Source organism: Opisthorchis viverrini (genome assembly GCF_000715545.1).
Source record: "Opisthorchis viverrini unplaced genomic scaffold opera_v5_1, whole genome shotgun sequence".
NCBI lineage: Eukaryota > Metazoa > Platyhelminthes > Trematoda > Opisthorchiida > Opisthorchiidae > Opisthorchis > Opisthorchis viverrini.
The window spans coordinates 9,220,635-9,237,280 of NW_008751657.1; the positions used below are offsets into that span (position 1 = coordinate 9,220,635).

The window sequence follows — 16,646 nt, forward strand, 5'->3', positions numbered from 1 at the left end:
CACCACTGTCGAACTTGGGGACAGATCGCAATCACAAATGCTTTGCCACATGCGCAGTCTCCTCTGCGGCCGTAAGCTAGCGGTGGAACTCATGGCCCAACTATGGCTCGACAAACTCCCACCCTCCATGCCCCACGTAATCAGCGTATTCGTTGACGACCACAGCTGGGAGCAGTTAACCCAAACGGCGGATAATTTCCACGAAACCTATCCCAGTAACCCCATAAACTCCGTCTCCCGCCCTGCGCCCACTACTACAGATTCCGACAAGCTCCTTGCTTCTATATCGCACCTACAAGCCAAGTTTGATGCTTTGGCCGATCGCCTACAACGATTAGAAATCAACAGGCATCGGCCACGTTCACAATCCAGATCGTTGCCTCGTGCCCGTCCCTCTTGGTGTTGGTATCACCAATCTTATGGCCCAAAAGCACACAAGTGTCAACCAACTTGTTCCTTCAAGCCGCGTTCCAACACCCTTTAAACACTCCGGCCAATCAGTGACGGCGACGGCTTTCTGTGGCCCTCCTCGCACTAGCAGCCTGTTCCACATCACCGACCGTTCAAGTGGTCTACGTTTTCTCTCAGATACGGGAGCTGAAGTTAGTGTGTTACCACATAAGAATCCACTTCCCGATTCTGCTTATTGGGTAGCCAGACCACTACATGTCTTGCCCAATCCTTCCTGCTATTCATTGACATTTTATTATTATCGCGTCACCCCATTTCTCTCTCATCCACTAAAACACTGCGTCGAATATGCTATGAGCATGTTCTTTGCTCCTCACCTGAGTCGTATTATCATTTGTTCAAACTCACATTTTTGGCGCACTTTTCGAACTGGTTTCTCACGCCTAATACTCGTCTTTTTGTCCGTCGTTGATCTATTTGTCGGTCGATAACTTTCAAGATTTGTTGTACATTAATTAATTTAATGGTGCTTTGTCATACAGTACAGGCAGTTTTCATCGGGGTCAATTTCGTTTTGAATTCGGATGCGTTATTCGGTGCCCGCTACTCGGCTTATCGGTTTTCTCACTTACAGTTACATATCAGAAGATGAAAAATGCCGCATCTACCCAAAGGAGGAAATTAATTTACTCATACTTGCGATTTCCACCCCTCAAAGTTCGGCCTAGGGACAATATAATAACACCGCAAAAAAATAACTCGGATAAAATTTAAACCAGATAAACCAGACATGTATACTAGGTGGAAATATAGTTTAAGTCCGTCACTAAGGTCCCCTCGCCGCACTCGGCCAGCCAAGGACTTGTGCCCCACATGCCAAGGCTAAAAGTTTGAACTTGTTTGTATTTGAAGTAGACGGGAAAATCCCAAGGACTGCTATAAGCTGTATGCTATGAACACAGTGGTTAGCACATTGCCACTCAGATGAATGAGTGAACACCGTCAGTGGGCCGCCATTTCGTACCTGGACATGCCAACTCGAGATATTGGCGCAGAAGAGGATCTAAGACGACCTAATTTTCAGTCACCTATACTGTTCATAGCAGACATTAGGAATTTCAAAGCTTTCAGCTTGCAAGCTTCTGTGCCGAAATAATCTTCCTGGTTACTCCGACTGGAGTTCAGTTCCTAGAGGTTCAGTCATTCCAGGAGGGCCAAGATGGAGCAGCCATCCAAAGAACAGCGATTAATCGGATTACGGGGGGGCGGTCTGCTTGTGAAGTCGTATTCCCTCTGTGATTACGGTGTGAAGTCTTCAGGGCTACCAAAGCAGCGATGCTCCCTCCCACGAAATAAAAGTTCAGCCCTAAAGAGTGCACACTCTGATCACCTAACGGGTGACCTTGATTGATGGTGCATTGGTGAATACGGTCTAAATACTTTCAAAAATCGCCCGGTGCTATCCAAAAGGCAATTGATATGCACACCTGCACAAGGAGTGAGACAGTAATACCCTGCTCCTTGAACTTCACGCCATGTGTCACCGGGCCAGCCCGCCCCCCTACAGCCAAGACGGTCTGACTATTAAGTCTTTGGCTTCAGGAAAGGTTCTTAAAGAAAATCCTAACAACCGCTAACTGTTGGCTCAAACTTTTATGTCAGAGGCTAGGGGCGGGGTTCTCGATCGATACCCTTCATCCTTCCACTGCCTTGTGGGTCAGACTTTTGAGTCAAAGGCTCGAGGTGTGGTAACTTAATTTAACCAGCCAATATGACGTCAGTTTATCTGTTAAGGGCAGCGTTTACACTGCGGAGGTACGACCCACACTGCTTCATGGATAAGGAGCGTGGTATCCACGCGCAGAGGACATACGAAATATATCAGTGTTTAACCGCCGGTGTCCCTGGAACATTGGTCATATCTGGTTGGAAAATCGGATTGGCAATGCTGAATTAATCACGCTTCGTAGGCTACGCTGGTTAGGTCACGTACTCCGCGTGCCAGAAGAGGGCCAGCTGTACAGAGCCTATTTTACTCAGCCTTGGGCTGACTGGAAGCAGCCGAGGGATGACGGTGTTGGACCTAGCAACGAACAATAAAACACTAGCCAGTAAACTTGACCAGGTTGACAGCTGCCGCCCCTCTGAATGGGGACCCCTGGATTCATTCACCATGGCACTGCCAGAAACGGCTCAATGGCGCAGTCAGTTGCACTCATACATCGAAGCTAGGTGCGTAGGTACTGAACTGTCGAATTAATTGAAAAAACCACCGCCTTGAGGCTTGGCCGTATCTCCCACGTATCCACACTTTCTGGTGACTGAAACGTAGCAGCCGAGACCGATGTACCTAAAGTATACGGTTGATGACTGATAAAGTGAATTGAAATATAAATGTAACATTGTTCCACAGCCTTTCCATGTAGTAGTAACACAGAGTTGGCTGAATGTCCATAAAAGCCTGAAGGTACAGTTAGTGGAAGCTCACTTCGATACACACGGAATTTGAAGCTGATTACATGAGTTCATGATGTCGCTGGGTTGACGGAAGCGATGCGCGGAGCCAGTTCAAGGGTTGCGAAAGCCAGGAAGGAAAATGTCCACAGGCATTTGGTTGTGTCCTATGCCAAACGGCAGACCTATCAGACAAAGTGAAGACCCACAGAAAGTAATAAAGGTGGGTGGATGTTTCGGTGAAGTGCATTTGATATTTAAGAACTACAAGACGATAGTTATACTGTGCAATGTGGCCCGTGAGGTAGTGATGCAAAACTGATCGTGTTTTCCAAGAAAGCGCCTTCATTCACTGGTTAAAAGTCGAGAAATAGAAAACAAAACGGTTAAGAATTTGAAGATCTGAGCAAACGGTGTTACAGGAGCGGAGCTTCCAAAGCGTACCCACCGTGCTCGCCCTCCACAAAAGTCGATGAGCATAAGGTAAGCAATGTAAAAACGCTGACTTTTCTGGACGTCATTTTTTGAGCCAACGGGGGCATGCAGATTACCGAGCTTAGGTGAAGGCACTCACATTCTGTTTTTCCAGAATATGCGGCTTCTCTGTAGCAATTTTCACTTAATTCTGATAAGGAAGAACCAGTTTCCACGTATATCTGTATTCAGCACTTTTACTTTGCACACTCCATGCTTATTATATCGATTGGCACTATTGTTTCTGTCAATCTGCACCACGTCTGCAAATAGCCTATAAAGGACTGAATTTGTTATGAACGTTTTTTACCGCTTTCCCGGTCCCAAATATCGCTTCCTTCGCCAATGATGTTTAGCTATTTGCTCAATTTATGGGTGACTACATTCAGACTTTTTGTGCGTCGTTTTATGCAACAAATAAGTAAGCGGTTAGGTATACATGGCAGTCCACACGTTAACAATGTGGTTCTAATTTTGATTTGAATCCTTTGGCTGGAAACTCGTGTAAGATTTCCAACAGTCCGTTTATAATTCTGACGCTTCCTTTGTTCGCAGTGTTCAAAAATATCTAGGATGCCCACGTAACGAATAAGATATTTGACCTCGAGTGTAATGCTGACGACTGGCTCGTAACTCCCGTATCGGTACCGTTCATCCTGTCAAAAAATTTAGGTTTTGATACTCAAGCTTTGTTAGGTGGCACCAATAGCATGTTACTGAAACTCACGAAAATGTCCCTTTAACGGGTTTGCGTTAACTTAGTTGAAACAGACCTGGGGCCGTGATTCGTGGTCTAGGAGGCACCGCTCAAACTAATTCGGATACATTCATTTTGCAACCGCATCATGCTTGTGGCCACCGACCCTCATAACCTATCCCTCTCCAAAGAATGCACCCAGTGGCAAATTTGTTTCTGTGGCATGCGCTTCAGAGCGTGCATATATTGGCTCGAGGCAGCGACATTTGCGCCGTTGTTTGCAAAACAGGACTCACAATAAACTTCGGTTCTTTGTTATCGATAGTTCTTTGGGGTCAGACTAGACAAAACCACAAAGTCGGAGGTTACTTAGATACCGCCGTTGCTCCAAGGTTGCACATCGCCAAAAATATGCTTTGGGTATGTTTGAAGAAATTTCAGCAAAACTGTGACTCTCGGGTACAGTTCACATTCTGTCAGATGCCAAAACATATTGTGCAATTTTCTTGTTTCAGAAAACGTCATCTAGAGCGATCATGTGCACGAAATGCTAATGTCTTATGATCTCCTGGTTACAAACAGTCACAGCTAGCACTTAATGGCTGTTTTTTGCCAAGCGCCATTCGTTTTCTGGAGTTGACAGAAGTGACTCGGCGGCTGGTGATCCTTAATCTTACTTTCCTGTTAGGTTGATGTAGTAGACCTCAGTTAAGCTACAATTCTTATCAATTAGCTGGGAAGCTGTTGCTCGTCCGCTTTTTACTTGTCCACTGTCACTGCTCACATTAACCCGTCCTTCTGCACAACAAAAACCCGATGTCATGACGCTTTGGCGAACAAAAGAATACCATCCGTTCTCAACTAGCCCAACAGCTAGCCCCCTGCTAGCTACTTCGACGACTAAGTTTTCACCTTCCTAAACCTAGGCACCTACTCCGGCGCAACAAGTACGCGGCTTCTAGATTAGCAAACGTATTCAACTTTACTGGGTCCATGTAGCTTGCTGTCATCCCTTTTTAGCTTTTTTCTATCGACGCCGTTGTATCTCATGCCGCCTAACACCCGCCACGCGCTGATGCTTTCATTCTATTTCTTTCTCTTCGCCCCTCTTCCCAGGCCTCACTCCTCGACTGCAGTTGCCCAAACACCCATTAAAAGTGTTATTCATTCAAACTGGCTGGTGCCCGGTCTACACTCGCACGGTCCTCCAACAAAAGGGAAATTATCCGTGAGCCTATATATGCATGATTTTCTATGTCAATCTCCGTCTCATCCAGAACCAGCTACCGCGGAACTGCGTATCCCTCCTCCAACCCTTGACGACCGTTACGGGGCTGTTCATAGACCGAAGCATGTCAGTCCGACGGTGGCATGGCACCGTCATACCCAGTGAGATATCACTCCCGCAACCACTTTCTCCAGAATCTCGGACGCAACCCCTCGCCCACTCAAGCCTTTAGGCACAACTTCTAGCAGTTCTCATCCAGCCCCGTCTCTGTGATGAGATCTTCCGTACCCAATGAATTTTCGCTCAAAGTTGGCTAGCCTGGCCTTTCTGCTGCAATTTTGGCTTGCCTCTTGCATAAGTTCAAATCCGTATACGGAGTTCAGGTCGCCCTATGTAGTAGCAACTTGCCCCTACCCAAACTATTCCCCTGCACCTGACTTCCCCACAACCGTGCAACCAGTGAGTCTGCTTACTTGCAGATTAAACCACATTTTTGAGACAAAACTTGCCATGTGCTCTCAATTTGAATTACCCCATCTCCATCTCCACTTTTGCTCGTTGTGACTCCGGCCATCCACCTAACCACCCAAGGCCACTCATGGCCAGTAATGGTTTTCAGTATTAGTTCATGTCACCTGACTGTCTTTGAACTAGTCGGACCTCATGCCCATTGTTCCCAACACGTTGGGAAATAACTTAATATTACTATATCATTGGGTGTTCCTCATTGTTTATGACATTGTCCTCTTTTTTTTGCAATCCGCACCCTCACAAACCCCCCAGCCATGCTCCATTCTGCGCGTAACACTATGATCATGCCAGACCGTGTGCCACCCACAAGTTGGGAATAAACCTTATTATTACTATTATTATTAATTTGGGGTGTGCGTCTATGAATCATCGCTCGAGATAGACACGAGAAAAACCGTATTAAATATTTTCCACTACGTTGTGTTTTGGCTTTATAACGGAAAACTCCGCCTTCCATAAAATGCTCTAGGGCTTAATATGTCTTCATTTGGCATCGTCAACCTCAGCTGGTCCTAGCCGCTGTACCAGCCGAAAAATTTGCACTCTTTCATAAACTCATTTAACATGCTGTCATAACTTTTGTTCTATTTTTTCTGATGGACGCCGTTTTATCAGATGCTTCCCGGCACTAACCAGACCTTTTGCTCTCATCCTATTCTTCTCTCATTGTCTCTCTCTCTTCTCGGTAGCAGCTGCGGTGGACAACCCGTATGACCGTTATTTATTCAATCTGGCTGGTATCCGGATAACACCTAAATGATCCCCTAACTGAATGAAAATTATCCGTGGCTGTACATCAACTTAGCTTAATATGTGTCGATCCCACCACACGCATGCGCATTCCCTGCTCGACTGTCGTAATACTGACGTCCGCCGCAAGGCGGTCCGGAAGTATGTCAGTTCAATGATGATACGGCGCTGTATAGTCTGATGGCACTCTTTTCCTTCCCTCGACCTTCACCTCTCGCTTATTCGAGCGTGTAGTTGCAACTGCGGGAACATTTTTTTATCCAGGCCCAGCCTCTTCTGGAAAGAGTTTGTTCTAAACTGCTAAACCTTTCTTTCAGCTACGGTGAATTTTCACGTAATAAGCGTGTCTCTTCAGTTGTGCTTTCCACTCCGCTGAGTCATTACCCGCCACGTTCAGGTTGTAACGACCTTTTCACGCATCTGCTCGAATGTTCCATGCAATTTGAGAAATAAGCCAATCGCACGGTCCTGTGCTAAGACCGTGATCTCAAAGCAAGGAATCGGGTAATTGGCTTAAACGTACGATCCAGGTGTTCTATCTGACAGGTAGCGTGCAGTTTGATTCAAAGTAAGACCATGAGGAATAACTGCGGTGAAACTGAGCTCCACGAAATCCACTTGCATTTGTTCGACAGTCACAATTAGGCAGCGAACCGTCTATTGAATCGGATGTGGGCAGACGGTACCAACGGGTAAACCGTGGTTTGATAAAAAAATTAACAATAAATCGTGAACTGAATTAAAGAACTTACTGCTAGATTGAACCTTAGGTAGTTTGCAACACAGGATGGCACATAAGGGGCAGTGAGCTATCGGGCAAATTAAACGAGAGGAATTTTGCTCGGTTTAAAGGGGAACGAATTTACAACAACAAACCCAGAAATGAATGTGAACAAATCGGCTACAGGAAAACAGTTACTATAGAGTGGAAGTTGTATAAAACAGAATGGTTTAATCTTGAAACCTGAGCAGTCACCAGAAGGGGAACGAATTAGGCTGAGGAATAAGGAAACAATTACTTATGTCACGTAATTAAACTATCATTATAATGAGAAGTGAATCCTGGTATATGCCACCAACCGCTTTCAGATATTATGCCACTCTGCTTTTGGGATATGACTTGAAGTTCAACTGCCCATCCATCACCGGCCTCGGACAAACTAACGCAGTGTTGCGACCCATTGATTCAAGCAGGCCAGAACTAGAAGATCCCGTAGTTGCAATAGTCGCCTTGAAACTGGGGGCCAAACGAGTAGTGAAAAGAGAGTTTCGCGTTTGGCCGGTGATCTATGACAAGGTTCGCCAGGCTACCGAACAAGACCTTTCACGTACCCGCCCAGGAGACGAACTGAGACCTTATTGCAGCCGGTGTGACGCAACATCACCAGCTGATTGATTCCTTTTGTTTTCAGGACGCGCCATTGTCCCAAGTAAGTCACAGTTTTATAAAGGGCCCCCGGGAAGGAACAGCATGAAGTTCCTTGCTCGGAGTTACGTCTACTGGCCTTTAATGGACTCTGAGATTTAGCAAGTCCCCAAATCTTGCCTGCGGTGTTTTAAAACATCCAAGTCACCCGTGAAAATTCAATTACAGTCGTCGAAGAACCCTGATATCGTCTTCAAATCCGTTGTGCAGGTCCAGTTTGTGGCTAACACTCACTCGTGGTTGGTGCCTAGGGCTAATAGACGGAAATTTTTCCGGTGAACAGTTGCAGATCTACCACTATATTCCTGGAGCTTCGAAGATTGTTCAGTCGCTTTAGAACACCAGAGACTATTGTACCCGACAGCCGCAGTCAGTTCATATCGACGGCTTTTGCAGAGATCTGTTGGGCGTATACCGTACCTCATTTCCTCTCGCTGTCTTTTACTCCACAGCCAATCGGCTAATTTGACCCCCCTGTTGACACTCTGAAGTGCACCAGAAGTTCAGAGTGGAGGGACAAGTGGAAGTGATTTGGCAAAGTCTCCTGCCTCCATACCAAGTAATGACAAACCCTAACTTGCCCGCTGGGGTGTCACCAGTAGAAGCATCGCTCCAAAGATAGCTTAGAACACCAAATGACACTGTCTGGACGCAGAAACGACAGGTTATTACCGCAATACAAAAATGGAAGGAGAGGATGGAGCAACCGCTCGCCGTTTCGACGAAGGTCATTGAGTATCGTTTCATGACTACATCGACAGACACACTACGTGGATTCCAGGCCACAGCCTTCGTCGGCGCGAGCACAGGGCTCTGCGAGATTCAACTTGGCCCAGTCAGGTGGATACGCTACAAAAACCGAATCCGGCTAACAAATGAGCAGCTCCTGCCCACAAGGCCGAGTGACCTGAGTCTGGAGATGCGCCTATACACATTCAATCTCAGCACTATCCCAGAAAATCCACCAGTTGCGTCCCAGCACGCATTACCACCGCGAAGCTGAACAGACGGAATCCGCAGGCCACTGAGGCCACCGCAGCTGAGCCTTCGCCGTTGAAGCCACGTCAACAACATTTAGGAGGAAGGTGTTGGATCAAATTTTACATAAACATTGCTTTACAGCTGGCAGTTAGGCGCTGCTATGGCCCAGAAGCCTATCCAGCACGATATTAACCAAACGTTTGGCATCAGGCCGGCATCCGAGTGGCCTAAAGTCTGAACCCAACCGCCAGTCATGCTCCAGTATCGGCCGAATGCAGGTCGACAATAACGCCCCAGAAGGCATCAGAATGTCTAGTTTTTTTTACTCTTACACTACATATACGATGTGCCGCACAAATAGTTCTGCCTAACGTCTCACAGTTCCTTCTCTGGGGTCTTTCGACCATTTTGGACAATCAGAACCGGCATCCCGTGCTTCGGGTACCCACCCGCCTGCTCCAGTATCGGCCGAATGCAGGTCGACAATAACGCCCCAGAAGGCATCAGAATGTCTAGTTTTTTTTACTCTTACACTACATATACGATGTGCCGCACAAATAGTTCTGCCTAACGTCTCACAGTTCCTTCTCTGGGGTCTTTCGACCATTTTGGACAATCAGAACCGGCATCCCGTGCTTCGGGTACTGTCAGACACTATGGAATCTGCTCTTTACTGCAGCTTCAAGACTTTCCGCAGGGCCGCGTTCCAAGACATTATCCTTACACGCTATGAATGTATAGAGGAATATAGGTTGAGTGCCGTAGGCATTAAACATCAAGCGTGAGTTCTCGGGGACCGTAACTAAGTTTGGACAACCATGAAACTTGCAAGAACGGAATGGTCTAAAATAATTTGAAAGCGAATGAGTAAGACTGGCTTTTGTTAGATGTTATTACAGTCGAGCGTTTTAGATGTGTTTGTTGGAGAGCCTCTAAGGAGACAAAAAGATGCGCCACTTTAAAGGTTTTTGGTGGAAGCTCGACGTACCAATTAAGGTGCATGTTACAATTGGCATTTTTTGAAAGTTGGTTCGCAAATACAACGCATTCTCTCTTCCGTAAAACTCTTTAGTTGCTTCGCTAACGACTCGCTTAGTCATTCAGCATGGCAATATTTCTGACGCACTTGACCGTATTTCTTCCAATACGAGTTCTAGCACATCGGACCAATTTACAAAATGCAATCCGAACACCGATTATCGCCGGCTGTTTGTTGGTGCATGGCCAGAGTCTTGAACAGGGTTGTTTCTGTCTCCAAATCTCCCCACGTTCATTTTCGTCTTTAGTCAATACTGAGTATTGCCCCATCAAATTTTGCTATAGGCATATTCTTGAATTATTTGTTCAGATAAACAAGTTCTTACGTAGCCATAGACTGTTCTCAAACCCTATATATTAGTGGTCATTTAGTCAGATACCTACCGCGCTACTTATCCTAAAAATTGTCATAAAACTTAACTGGCTTTCGCGTGGAGGAAATGCTCCGAGGTGTGACCATCACTTATCTAGGGATAAATTTTTCCTGTCCCATCGATGATCCTTGCACACATCTGAATCTATCAGACGTATATCCATCGCTTAACCTGCAGCCGCAAACAATGCAGTCCTCCATTTAGCTCCGACGCACCAAATATGCACACGTTGCCCATTTTTGGTCGGTTAACGCCAATGCTAAGCCCGGCAAGTCATCTCGTTGACCTGAACGGCCCCTGGATTGTTGTTCTCTACAAGTTTTGTTTCTAAACTGTGTTCAGACGATTGGCTTTGCCACGTTTACCAGCCCATTCGTTGCGCATTAGAGCACGTTTGTCGTTCTAGCTATATTCCAAGCAATGTGGAAGATCTAAGAGCGCCACTTCAGAAAGGCCGCAATGGCCTAAGATGGCGCGTCCTTCATCTACAAAAATGTCACCGTTTAGGACTTTTCTCTTGCTCCAAAAAACGCAAAACAGGTACAAATGAAATCTTCTTCGCGACGTCCGTAATCTGCCCTACGTAAAGGCCAAGATGACCTCTTTGTCATTCGGGGAAGACCTTCCCAACAGCCGTGTGTCGCTCATCAAGTGAACCCCAGACACTGAATGTGGCCATGCCCTCCAACGTGGTTGGGTCAACGCTATTTTTCTCGGTAAATTGTCGTATTGTGTCGCTGCATAAATGCAAAAACGCCAGAGAATACCGTTTGAAGGAAACTGTAATCCATACGGCCACCGTCACGCCTATTACCACAAAGAGGTCTGCACCTTTGGCAATAATAATTATTTTCGTTCACAGCTCGTAGGTGGCGTGCGTTCAGGCATGTTCGTAATGATACTGTCGGAATAAAGATATGCCTGATTTCAAATGTAGTCACACAAACAATGAGATTGTTCGATGCGGACTTGGCCAGGCTATAACTTATATGATTTAATGTGGTGGGAATCGACGGCGGAGAAAACTTTAATGGTTTTTCCTCGTATCTAATGGATAATATCAAACTGAGGAGCTGATCCAAAAGGCATTCGCCATTTTACGGACGGTCCGACGCACCTTCTCCCGTATCACTCGCATGGACTTCCAAATACTCTATGGGGCCTACGTCAGACCGCTCCTGGAGTACGCCAACCAAGTTGTCTACTCGGGACGTACGAAAGACGTCACTCTCATTGAGCGTGTCCAGCGGGCCGCCACGAGAATGGTTGCCGGCCTCAAATCCGTGGGCTACGAAACGCGTCTCGCGATGCCTGATCTCATTCCCCTGGAGTACCGTCGCCTCCGAAAGGACCTAATTCTTACTTACGCCCTGTTTGAACAATGCTTGGCAAACAGGTTTTTTACCGTTTACCCAGTAAACACCCGGCGATGACATAGTAAGAAAATTTTCAAGCTCAGCGCACACACATTCACTAGACAAATTTTTTTTCATTTCGGGTAGTAGCTGCGTGGAATGACCTTCCTCCGACGGTTGTACACGCTCCTTCCAGAGCCCAATTTAAAGCATTATTAGACATTTATTTATGCGAATCCTCGCGCTGGCAAGCATACCGCCCCGCGCTGAGAACATAAAGAGCAGTGCTACACCCCTTTTTCGCTTGTGACTTTCAGGTGAACGACAGCCACTGACCGACAAGAACAAAACCGACCCGGGAAACTTGGGCAAAAGCCTCGATCCTGTGTATCAATTGAATCCGTGAATCCATAGACGCATTGCTCAAGTTTGTCTGAAACCGTTGTGTGAACCGAGGCAACCCATCGCATTTAACCAAATTTGAACTGTGCCCAAGAGTCAGAGTTTTGCTGAACCTAGTTTAAGAGTACTTGAGCTCTACTTTCGGGACGGAAATAATAATTAATTGACTGTCGTGACTAAGCATGATACCTCCGTTTAGACGTTGGGAAATTTTTGAGCGAAGGGCCCTTTATTCAAGTGTTCTATCTTGTATTGAACTGGAGCTACTTTGAATCGGCACCCGAAAATACAATACCTAAGATGTGGCAAACATACGCGAATCATCCATCTATCTAATCATTGCATCAAGCGTCTCGCCAGTTAAAGCCAAAGAACTGGATACAGCTGAAGAGTTTGACAAGCTATGGAGATGGACAAGTTACCGTTGAGGGGCCGCAGTAACCATCGGCATATGGATTGAGGATAAGGGTGACTTGTGATACTGCCTGTTGCGTGGAAAATGATGCCAGCTAACCCTAAAAGTTGGGAAGAGGGTGTGAAAGCAATTATAGCCGGAAAGGTTACAAATATGAGAGTAGGGAAAGACATCTAATGCGCGGTCGTGAGACACGTCTGCAGGATGTGGCTGCCCCAGCGTGGCCCATTANCTTCTAACGCCGTGAGACACGTCTGCAGGATGTGGCTGCCCCAGCGTGGCCCATTACAGCCCAAAAAGCTAAGGGCCTCGCAAAACGAATCGCCTCCGAGGCGTCGCACTATGTGCATTTAGTGAGTCTTGATTGATTTCACATGAGGCGGTATTTTTCTGCCACGTACCAAAAGGTCATAAAGCTGAATGGTCACCTTTATCAGCGGCGCATATTACAAACACAACAGGCTTAAGCACAGACATCAACGAAAGCTTCTTTTTATTTCTGTTTTGTCTGCTGCAGAAGATGGAATACGAGACCAAGCACAGGCTAGTTAAGGTCTTAATGAGAAGAGCATGCAGCTGAAAGATAGTTGTCAACCGTGCAATCGTGCACATCGTCGGCAAAATGAGTCAAGGAAGAAGCGGACATGGCACGGAAGATCTGGTAGATGTATAGGGCTGAGTAGTGACTGTGAAGGCCGATTGCGTAGGATATACACGGATAAGGAGGCGAATGTGTTGAGTGGATGGATTACGGGTGGTTAGGGCTCAACCATAGCTAAGAGGACGAAGTCAGGGCTGGCTGACCTGTGGCGGGTTAGAGGATATTTTTCGTGGGTGATAAGATGGAAGAAGCCTTGCATATCGCAGTCGGATTATTATCAACTTCAGGGATAGGTTCTATCAAGCGCGGCTGCCATAGTCTCTCACGCATTCTGATAGTTTGGACAATATCTTGGAAGTTGAAACGGGTGGTGGCATTTCGACATGAACGATGAAATAGCTGAGGCCTGAGCCCCTATGACAGAAAGGGAGAAGTGCATTCAACTATCCTGAAAAAGCGAGCATCTTTCATCGTGCTAAGTGTGTCTGGAATGCGGAGCCTTCTTCAGCTATAATCGGATGCTGAAGATCACAACTGAGTTACTTAGAAACGCGGGAACCGGAGCAGATAAGTGGTGTCCAAGAGCGCATCTGTTGGTTGATGGCAATGCTTCTGCAGAGGAATATCGAATGAGTACAAATCATGCTGAGGATGACGAAACTGTGGTTTCTGCTACGCTACAGTGTACAAGCATCGGAAAGCGGAAATGGCATGAAGTTAAGTCTCTGAAGGCGCATTTGTGACATCAGGATTTTCGCTGCGGCCACATCCATGGGCACATGTCATAGGAAGAATGAGATCCTTGAGTTTTAGCCATCAAATCCATACCAAGCGATCTTAGACTGCTTCGAATAACCGCTCATTATCTTCAACCCCGCTGGGTCCAACGTTGGTGCACACATGGATCCTTCATCGCTGAAGGTGGGACAAATTGGGCGAGTAATAAGTCTGCTCTTATAATAGTAAGACGTCTGAGCAATTTCATCGAAAATATAAAATAGATTAAACTGAATGTGCATTTTGCATTTCACATTTATCACCGGTTTACGGAGACTAGAGTGACTAACCAATATGGCTGTGCCAGCACGCTCCCAAAATGCAACACTTCGATAACAGTGGTTTTATAACTTTCAAGCGAGGGCATGGCGAATCGACAACTCACTGATGAAGAAGGGCTGGGGTAAACGTTTGCATGCACGGTAAATCTTCCATTTTTCCAGGATCACATGCTCACCATCTCCACAGGTTGGGTGGCACTTTGACTCTGTGTGAAACAACGGGCTGTTAAACGTTTCTCAGCCGTTCTTATTACCGGTTCACATAATCTGCTTCGGGGCATAAATTATTTCCCCAACCTTCCCATATTTAATTACCCTAACTTTCTGTAATTCGGTAATTCATCGGCCATCAATTAGCTATCCCAAGCTGTTCCCGGTAGTGACTTTGATTCCAGTCATCTAAACATATATAAACATATATGTCTAGCATTCAGCTGCACCAACTATAATGCAGCGGAAGTGGTTTTCGCTGTGTCAGGAATGCGTCCCTGATTTGCTGTTCAGGTCAAAAGTATCTCAATTGTTTTAGTGCACTTTTGAGCGGGCCGTTTGATTTGCTGCGGTTTCGGCGCTGTGATTGAGTGGTCTCTTGTTTCGGCACACACGCTTTCATGAGCAACTTGTGTCCCATTTTTCAGTGTCACTTGGGGACTTTCTGCGCCGCCGTTTCGTGATTTACTCAACTCTCACTTGGAGACTTCCATTGAGGCCGGAACTTTGACGGTATTCATGTTGGTGCCATGTGTGCACTGCTGTGAACGCCTGACCTGGAGTTTTCGCTCCGCCGTCTGAGGCCCCCAGTTTGGAGGACTGCACCAATATCATCTGTGGTGAGTTACTATTGCGGTTTTTAAACGCTGTCCTGTGGCGGTGGGTCGTGTTGCTTCATGTGCGTGGCTAAGAGGCACACAAACTGGCTACTTTCCATAAGGTATTACATATGGAGGTAGCATAGAATACCGGTTCTTCGAAGCAGGGGGTTTCAGTCCTAGAACATTGAACTCAAGGACCGCCTCCCGAGCTGGAGTACAACATGCAAGACCAGTCGTAGTACTAATCCTCACGCTGAAGTGAACCAAAGCGGCCAGTGGTGTGGTTGAGAAACATCTCGCCTAGCATGATCGGATGGGTGTGTACACAGATCAGGTAGAGGGTATAGTAAACAACTGGCGGGGCAATTCCACGGACTGGAAGCATACATGACAAAAATTGGTGATATCAAATGTGACAGGGTGGATTGTGGGTTTTAAGTGGTGAGTGCCCAGTTGCCCGGTGTATGACATTCGGTCGTCGTGCCTGCGGCACTTCAACGAATCTATAAGTTGAGTAGTTCCAATAATTCTGGTCAAGTTTCCAAACATCCAGCTTATGTTGCCTGACATGATAACGCAGAGTGCTGTTCCTAAGTGCGATAAATGCCAAGCTCGAATGGTGTACAGGTGTGGTATGGTATATAGCAGCACAACGAAATGCGCTGAAGTTCGCCCGACTCCTCGCTTGACTAGAAAATTACACCAACGTATTATGAATTAGCTATTCAGGTTTTCCAGCTCAGCAGAACACTTAGGAATCCGACCAAAGCTCTCTGGCGGAACGAATCGAATCCGGAGCTGACGATGGACGGCCTTGTTTTACAAAAGACGACGAGAACTAGCGTAAATGAGAGATCCAGCTATTTCCGTTGGGTCTTTTTAAAATCAAAGTGGTGCGCAAGTGAATGTTTTTCACAGCTTCGCCAGTCCTTCAAATTGGGCATCTCAAGGATGAACGTGACAGCCTATCGGTGAAAAGTAGTGTCTACAACTCAGCAGGTTATCTAACGTTGTTTTACGGTTATGAAGCGTGATCACTGCGATGAAGATAAAGGAAGATAGCTCGTCTTTGACCAACGGTGTATTCGAGTCGACGTACATGTATCATAGGGACCTCGGATTAAAGGCTTTCGGTGACAAATCAGTTTCTCGTCCGATTTATGGCTGATTCTGCTTCACCAGCTGCGCTGGTTTAACCATTGCTCCGTATGCCAAGTGATTGATTGCCTCGCCATGCTGTTTTCTGACGAAGGTTCCCGCTGGAAGATACGCCAAAATGGACATCCGGTGGCCTGGAAACGGGGTATGACAAATAACGAAGGGTCTTGACTGCACCGGAGCATGTCGTGTACGGCGTTATGACCTCAGGGATCCACCGCGTCATTGGTTGGAGGTACCTCTCGACAGGGCGATGTCACGCAACTGATGGCGTTATGTTATCCGTCCTCTTGTCCACACTGTTTGCTATATTTTCCCATTCCCTGTGTCGCACACCATCCACTGACATCCACTGCGGCCTTGTCGATCTGGAGTACGCAGATGACCACGCAACTACGTTATGTTATCCGTCCTCTTGTCCACACTGTTTGCTATATTTTCCCATTCCCTGTGTCGCACACCATCCACTGACATCCATCCA

At 46.5% G+C, this 16,646-nt stretch overlaps 1 protein-coding gene across 1 annotated transcript in view; it reads left to right on the plus strand.

Moving 5' to 3' along the window:
• Positions 1–11,948: 11,948 nt before the first annotated feature.
• T265_00160 (hypothetical protein) overlaps positions 11,949–16,646 on the plus strand; it is a gene marked incomplete at both ends in the record, with an annotated part of 56,849 nt that continues 52,151 nt past the window's right edge. The window contains 2 exons of the mRNA XM_009163817.1: positions 11,949–12,003; positions 12,037–12,104. Coding sequence (XP_009162081.1) covers positions 11,949–12,003; positions 12,037–12,104 — 123 coding nt within the window. The remainder of the gene's footprint in view (positions 12,004–12,036; positions 12,105–16,646) is intronic.